This window comes from Neovison vison, chromosome X (genome assembly GCF_020171115.1).
Source record: "Neovison vison isolate M4711 chromosome X, ASM_NN_V1, whole genome shotgun sequence".
Taxonomy (NCBI): Eukaryota; Metazoa; Chordata; class Mammalia; order Carnivora; family Mustelidae; genus Neogale; species Neogale vison.
Genome location: NC_058105.1, coordinates 39,989,527 through 40,006,580, shown reverse-complemented (window position 1 = coordinate 40,006,580; position 17,054 = coordinate 39,989,527). Strand labels below are relative to the sequence as shown.

Here is a 17,054-nt window from a genome sequence, read left to right as displayed (position 1 = left end):
ACTAAAATATTGGGCCATATACCTGACTTTGAACCCAGCCCTGAAATCTGTCCTAATAGAGCCACCAAATTAAAAAGAAAAATGGTCAGAGAATCACCAGCTGCTGAATTCAGTCCTGAGTGAGAGGCAGGCCCTCTCGTCTATTGCTTATTCCACTGAGCTGCTGGCTTCATATTGGCTTCAAGGGGCTTACAGTGGCCCCCAACGGTGCTTCCTGATTCTGGCCCAGTGCTCCCAGCCAAAATTCATTTTCGCCAGCGAGGGGGCCTGTTGCAAGATGAGATTCCCAACTGCTTGAGGGGGAAAAACGGGGTCAGTGAAGAGCTCAGATGTCCCAGCTTGAAGGTACTCAATTAATCTCTGCCTGATGGGCTAGGACATTTTCAACAATATAAATTCCTGTGCCTTATGCTCCTAGAGATTCTGACTTTTTTAAGTCCGGCGTGGGCCTAGAAGTCTGTGCTTCGGCAAGTGCTCCCCAGTGATTCTTACCATCAGGAAAGTTTTAGAAACAGTGGGGAGTGCATGCTAAAAAGTTAGTGCGGGGGTTAGCAAACTTTTTTCCCCGTAAAGGGCTGTCTAGTAAATATAAGCTTGTAGGTGATGCATGATATTGCAAAAACAAACACAGGTGAAGCCTGAGTATACCAATAAAGAGCACAACTGTATACCAATAAAATTTTATTTATAAAAGCAGGTGGCAGGCAGGATCCAGCCCAGGAATTATGTTTATTACTCCTCCTTGGCACCACATTCATGCTTTGATCAGGGCCTTCCCAATTCTTAGTATTTTCACTCAAGAGAGTGACCCTCACATTAAGAACTTCAGGCCCTGTAGCTGAGCTTCAAAAATGCTTTGGAACAGGGCGACCTTTGAGAGCCCCTCCTATCCCACTGCAAGGCAGACGTCACCTGTGTGGAGGCACCAGGCTAGACGTGAGTCGGTGACATGTAGTCAGGACCAGCTGGCGATGAGTGAGTCACCATCAGTGATCAAGTCTGAAGACTGAGAATAGAACGGAGTCTTAGAGACGGACAGGACAAGGGTCAGTGAGGAATGAGGCACGAACAAGCTGAAAATAGCTCTACCACAGACACCGGAAATTATTACAAGCCCTGAAAATATAGGCAATTCCACTTCCTCCTTCATGGTTTTGCTCCTATAAAAATATCTGGATCTTCTGTGTATAGTTGTATCTGTTGGGCAGGATCCAATCTGAGACTTTTGGTAGGGATCCCAAGGAAGCTGTCCCCTCCTCATAGGTAAAGACCTGGAAGGATACCAGTTGTGGTCCTTCATATGTTCAAAGGTCCATTCAATAGGACCAGCATCAAACCGGAACCAGTGGAGGGAAGATGGGGAATGGACACCCCGCTTCAGTGGGCTATGGGGCCTAGTCACCAATCCAAGATGCTGGAAATCTGGATTCCAGTTTCAGCTCCACTACCAAATTATTTTGATACTTTGAGCATCAAAGAGGCCCTCTTCCCAGGCCTCCGTTTTCACGTGTAAAAATAAAGGGTGGACTACATAGCCCGGTGAGGCCTCTAGAGATGCCTCATTCCCCATGGTGCATGAAGGCATCCGATGACAGATGATTACAGAAAAAGGAGGGAGTGATGGGTAGAAGTGAAGATTTCACCTGCTTTGTGTCTGTGGTGCCTCAGGTGGACATTCAGACTACTATGGAGACAGAGCCAAGCAGCACTGCCTGAACAGAGTTCCACATCTTTCTATCTTGCCCTTGCCCTGTGCTCCTGCTGCAGCCTGCAGCCCCTGCCCAGGATTTAAGCACCAAGCTGCACAACATCCAAAGGCATTTCTTGACTCCCACGAACAATCAATACTGTAATCACTTTCTGCAGTGATCTCCAGGCCTGGATTTTGTTGTGCCATACCGTCTGCTGCCAACAAACCACCTCTGTGGCTCAGGATGAGAAGTCTGCCGTGCCTTTAGCTCAGTGGTTCCCCGCAACTTTAGCCACATTTGGAAGTCATTGAAAACTTAAGAAAGAAAGAATGAAAGAAAGAAAGAAAGAAAGAAAGAAAGAAAGAAAGAAAGAAAGAAAGATGCCAATGCCTGGGCCCCAGCCCCAGGAATCTGAGGTCATTGATCTGGGGTGGCGCCTGGGCATCAGGGGTTTGGAAAGCTGCCCCACTCTTTCTGCCATGCAGCCAGGAAGGAGACCCACCGCCTGAGGTTTGAGTGCACCTGGGTGGAACAGGTGGCTTCCTACAGTCCACCCTTTGTGGGGAATGAGATTGCTGGCTCCAGAAGAGACCCAACTGGGACCAGGGCCCAAGTCCTGATGAGGACATTTGTTTCTGGTGTGTCTTTATCTTAGGGCCCTGCCTTCCTGTGGCTGATCTGGTAAATGGATTTCAACTGCAGCATTAATGGAGGAAAATAGCATAATGGATCCCCTTCCCAGTTGGCAGGGGCCTTCGGGACCTTCACTCTCAGGGATTCTTGATTGTGGGACTCCAAGGCTCCATGACAAAGCCAGTAGAGGAGGTGGTTTGAAGGAGCCCCAATCCCAATGTACCCCCTAGTCCTGCTCACCTTAGTAAGTGGCAACTCCGTTCTTCCAGTTGACTCCTCTCTTTTTCTCGCCTCCCACATCTGATCCGTCAACACATCGCTCGGTTCTGTCTTCAAAATAGGTCCAGAATTCACTCCCTTTCCATCACCTGCCTTATGACTACCCTAGCCCAGGCCACCATCATAGTTGAATTGTGTTATTATAGGAGACTCCAAACTGGTCTCCCTACTTTGGGTGTCGACCCTCCTACGCTGTTTTCCACACCGCAGCCAGAGGCATCCTTTTAAAATGCCAGTCAGACCCTATCTGCTTAAAACGCTCCAGTGGAGTCAAATCAAAAGTTCTGACCATGGCTGACAAGGCCCTACGTGACCCAGCCCCCACCTGCCTCTTGGAGCGCAACTCCTCCAGCTCCCCCTCCATCGCTCTGCTCTGGCCACACTGGGCTTCCTTGCAGTTCCTCATGCGCCCCAATCCCCCTTCCACCTCAGAGCCTTTATCATCCTTTCTGTCTGGGAGGCTCTCACTCCCTCACTTGCTTCCGGTCTCTGCTTAACTGTCCCCTCCTCTGAGAGGTCTCCCCTGAACATCTAGTCAAAAATAATGCCCTCCTCACTCACCCCTCCTCACTAGTGCGTTCTCTTGTGTAGCCCTCCACCCTGCTTGATTTGGCCTCGGAGTCCTTGTCTGCTGCTACCCAAAAGGAACTGATTTGTTTATTGTCTCTCTGATCCTGCGAAAATGATGCTCTTTGAGGCCTGGGAGTTTGGTGTGGCTCCCTGCTGAACCCTCGTCACCTCGAACAGTGCCCGCAAATAGTAGGTTCTCCCTAAATTTGCCACACAAATGAATAAATGCCCTCAAAGACATGAAGGGGGCCCCTCAGCAAGATTCCTCGTTTTCCTTGGGTCGTTTTCTATAATTTCCTTCCTGGGGTCAGGGCATATCTGTGAGATGAATAAGATCATACCTTTAACTCCTTTGAGGTGCTCATATTCAGATGTAATAAAAGCCACCATTTAGGTATATCTCACACTACGAACACCAAATATGTAATCATTCAGTGGATGTTATTACTAAAGAATTTTTGCCAACTCCCCTAGGCCTAGAGTGTTAATAACGGGATTCAATTTACCCGAATTCAGTGCATGCCCAGCTTTTCTCAGAACACACCAATCATGGAAGAAGCACTTAGCACGTTGCCTTGCACCTAGCAGGGAATCGATACTTATCGACTTATTGATCAGCAAGGCGAAGTGTACCCGTACTGAGACATCTTAACTCCAGTGTGGCAAAGGTCAGGTTCTTTCCGGGGATGGAGCACTCACCGGCCTTCTGTTCTTTTTCCAGTCCCCCAAATCTGCTTTCATCAGCGCCACAAAGAAGGCCAGGCTGAGATCGAATCCTGCGAAGGTCCGATTTTCTGAGCAGGTGGCCGTTGGAGAAACAGACGCAGTAAGTGCAGCTTTAGCTCCCTGCCCTCAGCCCTCGGCTAGCATCAGCCGGGCCCTGGAGGTCTCCCTCTGAAGCAGGCGCTCATCTGCTGCTCTTTGGAGTGGGCGGAGCAGGCGGCCTTATGGGGCTGGACGGGGAGAACCACAGGGCTCCAGGCTAGCAGTGAGTTAGGAATATGTGGCCCCCCCCCTTAGTCTAGCTCAGGCTCAGAGCCAGCGCTCCACAAACATCCCTGGGCTATTTGACAGAAGCAGGAAGGAGGTAGTAGTTTTCTGAAGATCCCAAGACAGAGCGGCTGGTGAAATCGATCTCTCTTCGCATCAAAGTGGTCCTGCTCTGGCCCAGCTTGACCGGAGAGGACATCAGCTAGCAGCCTGGGGGAAATGATACAGACTCTCATTGTCACAGAGCTTTCATTAGGCACCTGCTGTGTCCCCAGCACAGCAAGGGATGCAAAAGAAACACTTCCTCCCTGCCCCTGGATACCGCTCAGTGATGTTGGGGGGCTCTGGGGGGTAGTGGTTTGGGTTGAGACGATGCAGTGTCCCCCCACTGGGTGGTATGGTTTCAACAAGCAGGTGATCCTTGACAATCCATTGCTGTGCAGCTGCCAGGCTGGGTGGGGGGAGGTCATGGCCAGCCCGCAGTCTTTCTCATTGTTCTGTTGGGGTTTCCCTGAGCTGAGCTGTCTGCTCCAGATAAGCCCAGAGAAGAGATGGGTGGAGAGCAAGGAGGTGTGTGTTAAGCAGTCATGGATTATGGCCCGAGTGCCCCAGGAGCCTGCAGAAGTCCGCGATAGCCAGGTCGGGGTGGGGGTGGGGGGTGGGGAGAGCTGAGCTAACAGCCGTTTGTGGGCTTTTGCAGGCGTCTGCGGGCTAGGCTCCCGGGAGGCCCATGGCCTGTTTGTACAGAGGAACAGCTGCCACTGAGAAAAGCCAGCAGGCCCAGCCTGAGCGGGGAAGTCAGTGGGGTGCCAGGCACTGGTGTAGTCCTTGAAACAGAGCCACTCAGAAGAAGGGTTAGAGAACAAAGGTGTCTTCCATGGCCTTTTCCCTGGCACTCATCCCAGCCTCAGCCCAGGCCCTCTTCCATCCCCGTTCAGGGAAGACTGAGAAGCCAGGGGACTCCAGGGTCCCCCTGGGGAAGCCATCGCATAGTTGGTGTTTGGGCTCCATCTCCGTCAAGAGAAGTAGGAGGTTGGGATCATGATGAAGAACACTACAAGGGCCAAGCCACTAAGGGGACATGTGTGTCCTAAGCCCTCAGAAAGCCAGAGGAGATGCAAATTGAATCTGGAAAGGACAGACTATCCCCTTTTAGTGTTACAGAGTAATCACTCAAGACCAGGCCACCCAGTGAAAACCTCCCTTCCATCTCTCCTCTCCTTCTCTCCTCCCCTCTCTGCCTTTCCCTTCTACTCCCCATTCCTCACTCTCTCCTCCCCCCAACATGACTGCCCTCTCCTACATCTCAGCTAGCCACAGTCAAGATCAAGGCCCGACCCCAGACAAACCTCAAAGCAAGTGCCCCAGAGTGGCTGGGACCCACCCAAGGGTCCTTCTGTCACTCCTGGACAGGCCACCATGTGCAGTGTGAGGCCCTTGACTAACACAGAAACAGACAGACATCAGTCTTCCCACTCTAGCTGTGCTCCGGAAGTGACCTGATGTCACAGCCCCCATCCCCATGCAACCAGTGTGGACCCGAGCAGCCTCACTGTTGCTCAGGACCTAGGGGAGTCCAGGCCCAGGTGACTCCAAGACTGTCCCATCCTCCCTCTGCCTCGGTGTTCCGGGGCTTTATTAAGCAGCCAGAGCACAAATAAATCCAGTGGGCGTTCCTTGCCAACTCTTTTTAAGCAAAATCAATTAAGTAATTATCTGAGTCCAACCCAGTGTGCTAAATAAAACGTGCCACCGCTGGGTGACATCAGCCTGGGCCTGGTGGGAAAAAGGCATCTCAGGATCAGGCCGAGAACCAGGGAGCCACGTCTTCCCAACATTATACCCACTCGTGACTCTCCACTGCCCCCAACTGAATCCCAACCAGGGAGGACTTGCTTGTTCATTTCTTCATGTCTGTGAGGGTCCCCAGATGTAGACTGCTGTTCTCCTGGTCTCTCTAACAGTCTACTCCCACCATTAGATCAAAATCTAATTCACCTCACCTAGGAAATCTTACCCATCTTATACCTGTTGGTTTGGTTTTAGTTTATACTTGCTTTCTAGTGGATTCATGTTGCCGTGCCCGGTCTCTACAACAAGATCATAAGACCAAATCCAATCCTTTCTTTTTGCCTGGCTCTCATGGAAGTTACTTAGCATAGTGTGAGGTATATACGAGAGGCTCAGTGAATGCCCACTGAATTAAGAATTTCTGGCCATCTTAGAAAGCTTTTGGGTTCCTCTAGAACTGGTGATGGCCCAGGAAAACAATCGGACTCTCCTGGTGATTCTAGTCATTCAAGTAAGCACACGTTACATATTTACTGCTCATATATTCAACACCCATGTATTGTGCACCAACTATGTGCCAGGAACTCTGCTCAATGTCAGAACTACAAAGATTGAATAGGGCCAAGTTCACCATTTGTGAAAGACAAACATTCTTCAAAAATATGCTAAGAGCACTGAAAGAGGTGTGTGTGACATTACCCGGAGAACACATGGGAACACCAGGTTCAAGTGCCTGATGAGTTTGGACAAGACTTTACAGAATTGGTATTTAAGCTGGCTTTTGAAGGATGAGTAGGAGTTGGCCACGGAGGGAAAGAGGAAGGCAGAGAGAACAGTCTTTATTCAACACATATTTATGGAGCACTTAACCACACTATAAGTCAAGGGACATTGGGCTGAGGCTGAGAAAACTTTGCTAAGAAGTTACCAGGTGTTCAAACATGGGCTTTGCCAGTGGTCCTCAGTCAGGGTCGACATTGCCCCCTCTCAACTTTGGGAAATGTCAGAAGGTGTTGTGGGACATGCCGATGATTTGGCATGCTATTGGCATTGAGCGTCTCAGGGTCAGAGATGCGCAGTATCCTGCAGGGAGTGACACGGTACCTGAACGATCAGTTGTCAGAAGTATACAGGCTGAAAGGGCAGGTAGGGTACCTGGACTGGCAAGACAGGACTCTGGAGAAGTAGGCAGGGGCCAGGTCAGAAAGGACCGAGGAGACTATGGGGGTTGGCAGAGCAAAGGCACGGAGGTGGACATGATCTCAGCCTGCAAAGGGCCTGGTGGAAAGGAGAGTGTCAGCATATAAGAGCCAGTGAGTGAAGTGGGTCCTAAGGAGGTCTTCCATCTGCTGTTTAGGGTACAGTGGTCTCTGTGGGCCAAGCATCACCCCTAGTTGTGGAAGGCTGAGCCACAGTAGAATGGGGGTGCACTATGATACCAAATGAAAGGTGAACTTTCAATATGGCCCAATGTTTTCGCAGAGCATTTGGTTCTGGTCTGCAGGTAACATGATCACTGATCTGTTCTTTCCTCTGTCTCCTTGTCCTTCCATACCTTTGGCTCCTTGTCTCCTTCACTCACTCCCTTCTCTTCCTTCCTATACCCCTGCTCTGGCTTTCCTCTGCCTTCGAAATGAGCCCCTCTCCTTGACCTTTCCCTGCCTATTCACAGAAAATGATGAAGAAAGAAGCTCTTCTCCTCATCCCCAATGTCCTGAAGGTCTTCTTAGAAAATGGGCAGATCAAATCATTCACTTTTGATGGCCGGACTACTGTTAAGGTACATACAGTCTCCCCTCTCTCGGGTCAGACTTTGCCCTCTCTGGGGCACACACGGCTGCTCATTCCTGGGTGTCTCTGGGTCTGTGGAGAGTTGCTGCTGGGGAACAAGGTGGCCTTGGTGCTTCTGCCTCTGTGAGCCCCAGGCTGCGAGAACACATAGCCCTTGGATGAGGGTGTGTGGGGGGAGGCGAGAATCCGAGTGCCCAGCTACACATGTCTGGTGTGTGTGTGTCCATGTTATACAGGGTCCTTCAAGGCTCTCAGGAGCTAAGGGGCGTGAAGATCATTAAAACATTTATAAAGCAAAAGTGATTTATATTGCTACGATAACACCTATGTACATTTACACACAGAAATCAACAAACACAATCTCTTGGGAGATTAGCCTAGCCATGCTTTGCTTTTTAAATAACCATTGGATCTTAAGCATTGAACCAAGATTTGAAACGTCCAGCAACAGTACCTTTGGCTATTCCTTTCTCAAGAAGAGTAGTTACTGAGCTGTGACTCTTAAGAGCTCAGCCAGCTGTCCAAAAACTGCAGAGATTCCCTTCGTCCTGAGGAGGAGGGACAAGGAAATGATTAACCCCCAGGTTCAACTCGGATCTGGGACAGAAATCACCACTCCTACTTCTTCTGGACCCTCTCCAGAAAGAGAATGCCATCCTCAGAATGAATTTCCACGCAGCCAGTGAGATAGCATCTACCTGCCCAGAAAACCCACTTGTCTCAAAGGCATCCTGAGGTCCCCAGGCTGGGGCCAAGACAACCTTATAAAGAATGAAATCCCTGGGCCAGGAAAATTGTCTAAGAGGAATTATCAGGTGTTCAGGGTCGGCCTTGCCGGCAGTTCTCAGCCAGGGTTCTCAGCCCCTCCTGGACTGCATTTAGAAATTTGGGGTCATCCCATGGTTTGGGGTGCTACTGACATTGAGTCTCTCCAGGTCAGAGATGCTGAGCATCTTGCAGGGAGTGAGACAGTCCTAAATGACAAAGAATTGTCCTGCCCAGAGTACCAGTAGCACCCAAGTTATAGAACACTAGACCTACCCCGTGTCGATGGAACTGAGAGTCTCTTTGGAATACTTAGGCCTGGGTGGGTCCCCCAAGGGGCCTAGGACCAAAACATATTCCTTAGGGTGTCCTGGGATGGTCTCTGGCCTATTGGAGGTCTCAGCCTCTGAAAGGGACATCGAAGCCCAGCTAGGCCACCCAAGGGTGTCCAAGTGTCACCTCCTCCAGATGTGGCCATTTCTCTTCATCAATATGTCCTCTGAAGCTCTGTCTCCACGCCAGAACATTTGCTCCTCTCATTCCCCTCAGAGACTTCTCTGAGTATCCCCCGACCTCACAACAACCCAATGACACAACAACATTGTTGCCTCCGGGTACCCCCAGCCTTTCAGGACAGCAGTGTCCCCTGGCTTGTGATCTCATTCTGACCTCAGGAAAGGTGCGGCAGCTATTCCTTGGAACTCAGACAAGCTGCCGAGCCACTTGTCCCAGAGAGAGGTACCTGGGTATTGAATCAACAGCCTAGCATGGGGGCTGTTCCACTTGCCACACCAGCTTGGCAATCAGCAGCTTGGCCATTCGCAATTCCAGGGCAGCTAAACGGCAAAGAAAACCTCATTTGTCCCCGCCAGAGCTCCAGCCACACTCGCGCCTCTGTAACTACTTGAACGCCACAAAGAGACACTCTCAAGTACCCACCAGTTTCCAGCCTCACATCTGAATGGCTTGGCGTCCTTCAATGTTCACGGAGGGGCTTGTTTGGCAACTCTGGCTGTAAGGGAGCTGCGCATTCCTGTGCCGGCTGTTCTCCGGCCTCTGGGGGCTGAGTTGTGCTGAATCCATGAACAGACACCCAAACACACACACACACACACACACACACACACACACACACACACAGTGTGTGTGCTGCAGTCACAGCAAATAGATGACAGAAGTCTCAAAACTGACATCTGGGCAGCCCCCAAGGACATGTTTGCAGACATCCTAATATTAAAAGTAGGGCAGCGGAGCAGACAGAGCCTCGATGTAGTCAGATTTATGACTGTACACAAGACACGTGATGTGGTTTCTCTGCATGGACACATTTTTCAAGTTGCTAAATTGATCATCTCCAAAAGCCAGCTACAATCAAAAATGAACATTTTGCCAGTGACTCAAGTCATTCGATTTAGATTATGAATCCAGAAATAGTCTACTTTTTAATCACGTAATTGGGGCTCTTGCTCTTGTACGCTCCTGAGGAAAGGGTTGATGGACAAGCTAGAGTGAACGTCCTGACTTATGCAAGGTGGGGGAAGAACCAGCATCATGCCTTCCTTATTCAGTGGTGCACTTGGTAGGCACTCCAAAAACATTTTGTTGACTGCAAGGAGGGAGGGGGAGCCATGACCACCTTTTGCCAAATGTCTGGCCAGGCCAAGTTCAGAAACCTCTCTGTCTACCACCCTGCACCTTTGCTGTTCCCCAGAGCCCAAGTACTCATGGGTTACTCTCCTCAGCCTGGAGGAGGCCTGGGCCACCCTAAAGGCCCGTGTCTCCATCTGGTCACTCTTCCTGGGCTCCGCCTCCTGCCCAGGACCATCTCTCTTGGTGTGTGGTCCCCCTCTCCCATGTTTGGTGCCAAGAGTGGTGTAGAACTGGAATGTATCCCCCTCTCAAGGCTCTCTTCTCTTCCATAGGATGTGATGGTAACATTACAGGACCGTCTTTCCCTGAGGTACATTGAGCACTTTGCTCTGGTCCTTGAGTATGCTGGGCCGGAACAGAACCACAAGTTCCTGCTTCTCCAGGACAAGCAGCCCCTGGCTTATGTAAGTAACTCCTTCGGCCTCACTTGGGAGCTGTCTGTGGCCTCTCCTAGAGAAGAGGACTCCGGGCATCCTCTTTCTGGAAAATTCATAATGATTTCCTCAGCCAGCCAGCCCCCAGAAATGAACAGTTCTCAGTTAAGGTCTATACTAACCACATCCAGCGGGCTTTTGGCAATGCTCCTCGTGACCTGAGAAGGGCATGAAGATTGTTAGTCTCGGTCTCTAGTGGGGAAAGTGTGGGGTGGTGAGTCACGGCTTGGCTCCCAGAATACTGGGATGGAGAGTGGTGTCAAGCCTGCTGTCTCCTGGAGGCCCTGCCTGCTAGACTTCTCTGCCTCCGAGGGGAAACTTGGCCTTCCGATGAAGGCTGTAATATGAAAAGGTCAACAAGTGGGGTCTACTGAGACCACTGAGGCCGGACAGGTGTGGGCAGAGAATGGGCTAAGTGGGGGATGGGCAGCATGTCACCCACATCAACTTTCAAGGTAGAGTAGGAGAAAGAGTCTGGGGAGACCTGAAATGCTGGGTGGTACTTCACTAATGGGGAAGCACCAGGAAGAACCAGGGGGGCCAACCAGGATTCCCAGAGAGGGAAGGAGGAAACTGGAGAGGGGCCATTGGGAAGAAATGCCTAAATGGACATGCAGCAAAACCCCAAATCAGACACACACACACACACACACACACACACACACACAGGGATTTTAGGAAAGAAAATTCTTCAAGATTAGCTCTCACCCAAATGCCGTCCAAAGCCTCATGGGTTCCCAACTATAGCAGGAAGATTGTTAGCTTGGAAGGGAGGCCTACACACCACCCCGGCCCCTCAAGAGGCCTTCTGAATCCAATTGGTCTCTTTTTCTAGATGGGATTTTAAACTTTTTTATTGAAAAAAAAACACACCTCAAACATCTGCAAGAGTAGAAGGAATCGTATCATGATTCGTCATGACCTATGGCGGCTTCAGCAGTTACCTATACATACATGGCCAACTTGCAACACCTATACCTCCAGATGGGGTTTTAAAGCTTGACTTGCTTTTCATCAGCCACTTAACTCTGCTGGCACTGAGCCTCTCTGCAAGGTGAAGGTGTTAGCCCCGCAGCGAGAAAAGAGTTGGAGAAGTTAACAGGAGCCCCCTCTTCCCATCTTGTGTCTTGGGTCTTAGACCCCATTGTTGACAAAGGCCATGTCCTGGTTAAGTGATTCAAAAATCCTAGTCAGTTTGGGGTGGCTTAGTCTGGCAAGAGTCTGCCTTAGGCTCAGGTCATGATCCTGGGGTCCCGGTATCGAGCCCTGCATCGGGCTCCCTGCTCAGTAGGGAGTCTGCTTCTCTCTCTCCCTCCAACTGCCCCTGCTTCTGCGTGCGCTCTCTCTCACTCTCTCTCTCTCTCAAATAAATAAATACAATCTTTTTTTTTAAAAGGTCTTTAAAAAAAAATTCTAGTCTCTTTGGACCAGAGGGGTAGGCAAGACATTTCCTCAAAGGATAATTGGGCTGGATCGGGTGGGAAGCAATGGCAAGCGGCCACCTCACTCAGCCCCAAGCCCAGCCTTGAGGATACACCTCAAGGTGTGTGTGGCTCTTACCGCTACAGCCATGGGCCACGGATTCCCAGATCTCTTTTCATCACCCCTCTCATCCCTGGGATTCAGGTGGTACAGCGGACACACTACCAAGGAATGAAATGCCTCTTCCGAATAAGCTTCTTTCCCAAAGACCCCGTGGAACTGCTGCGTCGAGATCCTGCTGCTTTCGAGTACCTGTACATCCAGGTAGAGTCTGATTGGGGATACACAGACAGACAGACCCATGGACAAACAAGCAGTCAGGCTGTTCTGCTATCACTCTGAAGTCTCTATGTAAGCTACTCCAACCTCCAGGTAGCTCTGAAGGCTCTCTCCTTTGCTGCTACCATTGTGGGCCACAGCCACCTTGTTCAGCTCAGTGACCAGAGCTGGCTGTGGCTCAAGTCCCGCCTAGGTGTTTGGACAGAGCTCCTCGGTTTGGGGGAGCAGGCAACCCATGTCACTCTGTCAGCATCACAGTGTCCCAAGGTTTACCAAGCCCATTTGAGTAGCAGGGGGGCCCTATCCCCAATGCCTCTCTCCCGTAAGGAGATGATGCCCAATTCAGCTCATTCAGAAACATTTGCTGAGCGCTCCCTCCAGAGCACGCCCTGCGCTAGGGGCTGGCCATCAAGATAAATGAAGAATCGACCCAGCCTGCTAGATTTCATGGACAGACATATGCACAAGTGAATAATAAAGCAGTGTGATGGTCCTATGATGACGTGATGGTCCCATATGAACTTCCCATATGATGGTCCTATGATGGTCCTATGATGGCAGAGTACGATGTCACCAGGAGCAGCCAGAAGCAGTTTGCCAACTCTTCTTGGGAGGAGGCCACGGGAGGCCTCACAGAGGAAGTGATGCATGTGTGCTCTTAGCCTCAAAGGATATATGGACATTGGCCTTGTGTGGAGAGGGAGTGGAAGGTGTGCATTCTAGGCAAAGGCACAGGCATCTGCCAAGGTTTGGTGGCAGGAACCAGCACAGGACGTTGAGAGAACTGTGGGCAATTTCTCATGCCTGGAGTGCAAAACAGGAGGTGAGGAGCAATAAGAAATGAAATGGGAGGGAAAAAAAAGAAAAAAGAAATGAACTGGGAGAGACCAGAAGCAGGTGGGGAAGGGCCTGGCAGGTCATAACGCGCACAAAATGATTTAGGCCTGCGTTTTAACAAGCCCTCCGAGGGATTATGATGTCCAGTGGTGTTAGGGAACCACTGCTCTAGGGCATTGGGTCTTACCCCTAACTGCACTTAGAATTATCTGAGAATATTTGGGGGGAAAAAAACATTCTCCTCCACCCAAGACCAAATCAATCAAAATCCGTGGGAACGCGCTCCAAACGCTGATGTTCTTCAGGTGATTCTCGGCGGGTAGCCAGGGGTAAGGAAATTCTGCTGCAGAGCAGGGGTACAGAAATGTGGAAAGGAGAGCAGGTCTGGGCAGATAAGCAACTTTGAAAGATTACATAGGTGCTGAGGGAGGCCAGAACCGGGGCAGTTTTGGATATGGGGGTGGGGGAGAGGATTCAAGAGATAAATGAAAAGGTGGAACCAATGGGCTTTGACTCAATCCGTGTCTGGGAGAGGTGTTCTCATTCTGCAAGTTAAGGAATACAGGGTGTTTCTGGAATGGGTTTGGGGAATAGATGGGATCAGTTGGGGATGTGTTGAGTCCTAGGTGCCCATAGGACGTACAGAGTACTTGATGAGAAGAGAAAAATAACTCCAGACTCATCTCTGATGATGTCGAACATCACGGTTGTCTCTTCTAACAATCCCAAACGTGAGGAACATTTCTCAAAACAGCCCTGGGCTCCTCCACCAAAACTCTGGCTGCAATGAGTTGTGGCTCCTCTCTGAATTTTTTAAGTTTAGCTCTTTCATTTCGTTGACCCTAAATCTCTTCATCCAAGCTTCCAGGGATCATCTTGGTTCGATTGTTTTGGAATTTGTAAGTCAAGACCATGTCTATTCTGTCCCTCCTCTTCGTGATGATATGAACTTCACCTGTAATTTCTTCTTTTTTTATATAGAACAGCTTTATTGAGGTCTAACTGACATCTAAACTGCACATATTTAAAACAACCATTTGGGAGCCTGGGTGGCTCAGTGGGTTAAGCATCTGCCTTCAGCGCAGATCATGATCTCAGGGTCCTGGGATCAAGCCCCGCATTGGGCTCCCTGCTCAGCGGGGAGTCTGCTTTCCCCCCTCTTTCTGCCTGCCTCTCTGCCTACTTGTGATCTATCTCTGTGTCAAATAAAAAAATAAAAAAATAAAAAGCAACCATTTGATAGATTTTGACATAAGTTTATACCCATGAAACCATCACCACGATCAAGATATAGAGCATATCAGGCTTCTGTGTCATCCCCTCCCCACCCCAACCCCCAAGCAACAAATGAGCTGCTTTCTGTCACTATAGATGAGCTCACATTTTCTTGAGTTTTTATATAAATGAAACCATACGGTATGTACATTTATTTTGGTCTGACTTCTTTCATCTGGCCTAATGATTTTGAGATCTGCCCTTGTTATGTATTTCATTACTCCATTCCTGTTTATTGTTGAGTAGCATTACATGGTGTGAATGTACCAGAATGTTTTTATCCGTTCCTCTGCTGATGGACATTTGGGTTGTTTCCAGGTTTGGGCTACTAGATCAAAGCTTCTATGAACATTCATGCACAAGTCTTTGTATGACATGTGCTCTCTTTTCTCTTGGGTCAATACCTAAGAATGGAACAATTTGATCATACAGGAGATCTCTCTTTCTTTCCTTTTTAAAAAAGAAACTCCAATACTGTGCTCCAAAGTGGCAGTACCATTTTACATTCCCACCAGCTGTGTATGAGAGTTCCAGTTTCTCTACACCCTCATCAGTACTTGGTATTGTTAGTAATTTTTTTTTTAGTCATTTTAGTAGTATTCAGTGGTATCTCGGTGGTATCTCACTTGTATTTTCCACCAACTAATGATGTTAAACATCTTTTCATGTGTTTGTTTGCCATCGTACATCATTTTTTGTGAAGTGCCTTTTCAAATCCTTTGCCTACTTTTTTTTTAAATTTTTTATTGTTTATAAACATATATTTTTATCCCCAGGGGTACAGGTCTGTGAATCTCCAGGTTTACATACTTCACAGCACTCACCATAGCACATACCCTCCCCAATGTCCATAACCCTACCCCCCTTCTCCCAACCCCCCTCCCCCCAGCAACCCTCAGTTTGTTTCGTGAGATTAAGAGTCACTTATGGTTTGTCTCCCTCCCTATCCCATCTTGTTTCATGGATTCTTCTACCCACTTAAGCCCCCATGTTGCATCACCACTTCCTCATATCAGGGAGATCATATGATAGTTGTCTTTCTCCGCTTGACTTATTTCGCTAATCATGATACACTCTAGTTCCATCCATGTTGTCGCAAATGGCAAGATTTCGTTTCTTTTGATGGCTGCATAGTATTCCATTGTGTATATATACCACATCTTCTTTATCCATTCATCTGTTGATGGACATCTAACCCTTCCTGGATACAAGTTTCTTGTTGGATATGTTATTTGCAGTTTCCTCTCCCAGTCTGTGGCTTCTTTTTCCAGTCTCTGAATAGTGTCTTCCATGGACCAATTTGATGAAGTCAAATTTCTCAGTGTGTTCTTTGATGGATAATGCTTTTGCAGATCATGCTTGTGATGCCATATCGAAGAAATCCTTGCCTAACTCAAGGTCACAGGAAATTTCTCTTTTTTTTCCTAGAAGTTTTAGCATTTTAGATCTTGGATTTAGGTCTGTGATCCATTTTGACATAATTTTTTTATGCGGTACAAGGTATCGACTAAATTTCTCTCTCTCTCTCTCTCTTCTGTATTATGGATATCCAGCTGTGCCTGCACCATTTGTTGAAAAGACCATCCTTTCCCCCACTGTCTTGGCTTTGCACCTTTGTCAAAAATCAGTTTATAAAGGTGTGGGTCTATTTCTGAACTCTTTATTGATCTACTGGTCTATTTTTTATGCCAACATCACACTCTTGATTGCTGTAGCTTTGTAAGTCTTAAAATCAAGTAGCAATTATCATCTAACTTTGTTCTTTTTCAAAGTTATTTTGGCTGTTCTAGGTCCTTTGTATTGAATTTTAGAATTAGCTTGTCAATTTCTACCAAAAATCTGCTATGCTTATGATTAGGGTTGGGTTGAATCTATAGATCAGTTTGGGGAGAATTGACATTGTACTAATACCAGGTCTTCTGACCCATGAACTTGGTATATTTTTACGTTTATTTAGATCTTCTCTAATTTTTTTCATCAGGATGTTCTAGTTTACAGTGTACAGGTCTTTCACTCATTTTGACAGATTTTTCCCTAAATATTTTATATTTTTGATGCTATTATAAACAGTTTTGACTTTTAATTTGAATTTCCAATCGTTTGTTCCAAGCATGTAGAAATGCAGTTGGTTTTTGTGTGTTGCTCTTATGTCTTGCAGCCTTGCTAACTCATTAGTTTTAGTAAGCATTTGGTGGATTCCATTGGATTTTCTACGTAGATGATCACTGATGAAACATTCATTTTCCACTCTCTCCTGTGCTGCAGTGATACCACTGTGGCTCCCTACTCCCTCAGCTCATCCTGGTTTCACCTCAACCAAATGGGCAACTGGTCTAACTGAATCATCAAGAGCTGGGACTCTGACCCTTAGGGTTTGGGGGCTGTCATAACTTTAGCCAGTAGTTCCAGGGGACCCCCTTTAGGATAACAGAGAAGATTGACTCATTGCTGCTTTTGCCCTTCGGACCCCAAGGATCAGAATATCTGCCCCATCCCTGCAATCCATCTCTCACCCTGGGCTTTGGGATCAGAGCGCTATGGAGAGCTTCTCCCCGTATCTCTCTCGATTCCCATCTGAGCTAGTAGA

The 17,054-nt window shown here is 48.4% G+C and overlaps 1 protein-coding gene across 2 annotated transcripts in view; it reads left to right on the top strand.

The window, feature by feature from the left end:
• Positions 1-17,054, top strand: part of FRMPD3 (FERM and PDZ domain containing 3) — a 75,448-nt gene that overhangs the window by 28,718 nt on the left and 29,676 nt on the right. The window contains exons 2-5 of one of the 2 annotated variants that reach the window (XM_044235417.1): positions 3,895-3,999; positions 7,627-7,734; positions 10,433-10,564; positions 12,221-12,340. In XM_044235417.1, the coding sequence (XP_044091352.1) occupies positions 7,630-7,734; positions 10,433-10,564; positions 12,221-12,340 (357 nt within the window). In that variant the 5' untranslated portion in view covers positions 3,895-3,999; positions 7,627-7,629. Of the gene's footprint in view, positions 1-3,894; positions 4,000-7,626; positions 7,735-10,432; positions 10,565-12,220; positions 12,341-17,054 lie in introns of those variants that run through there. The other variant, XM_044235418.1, reaches the window with a different exon arrangement.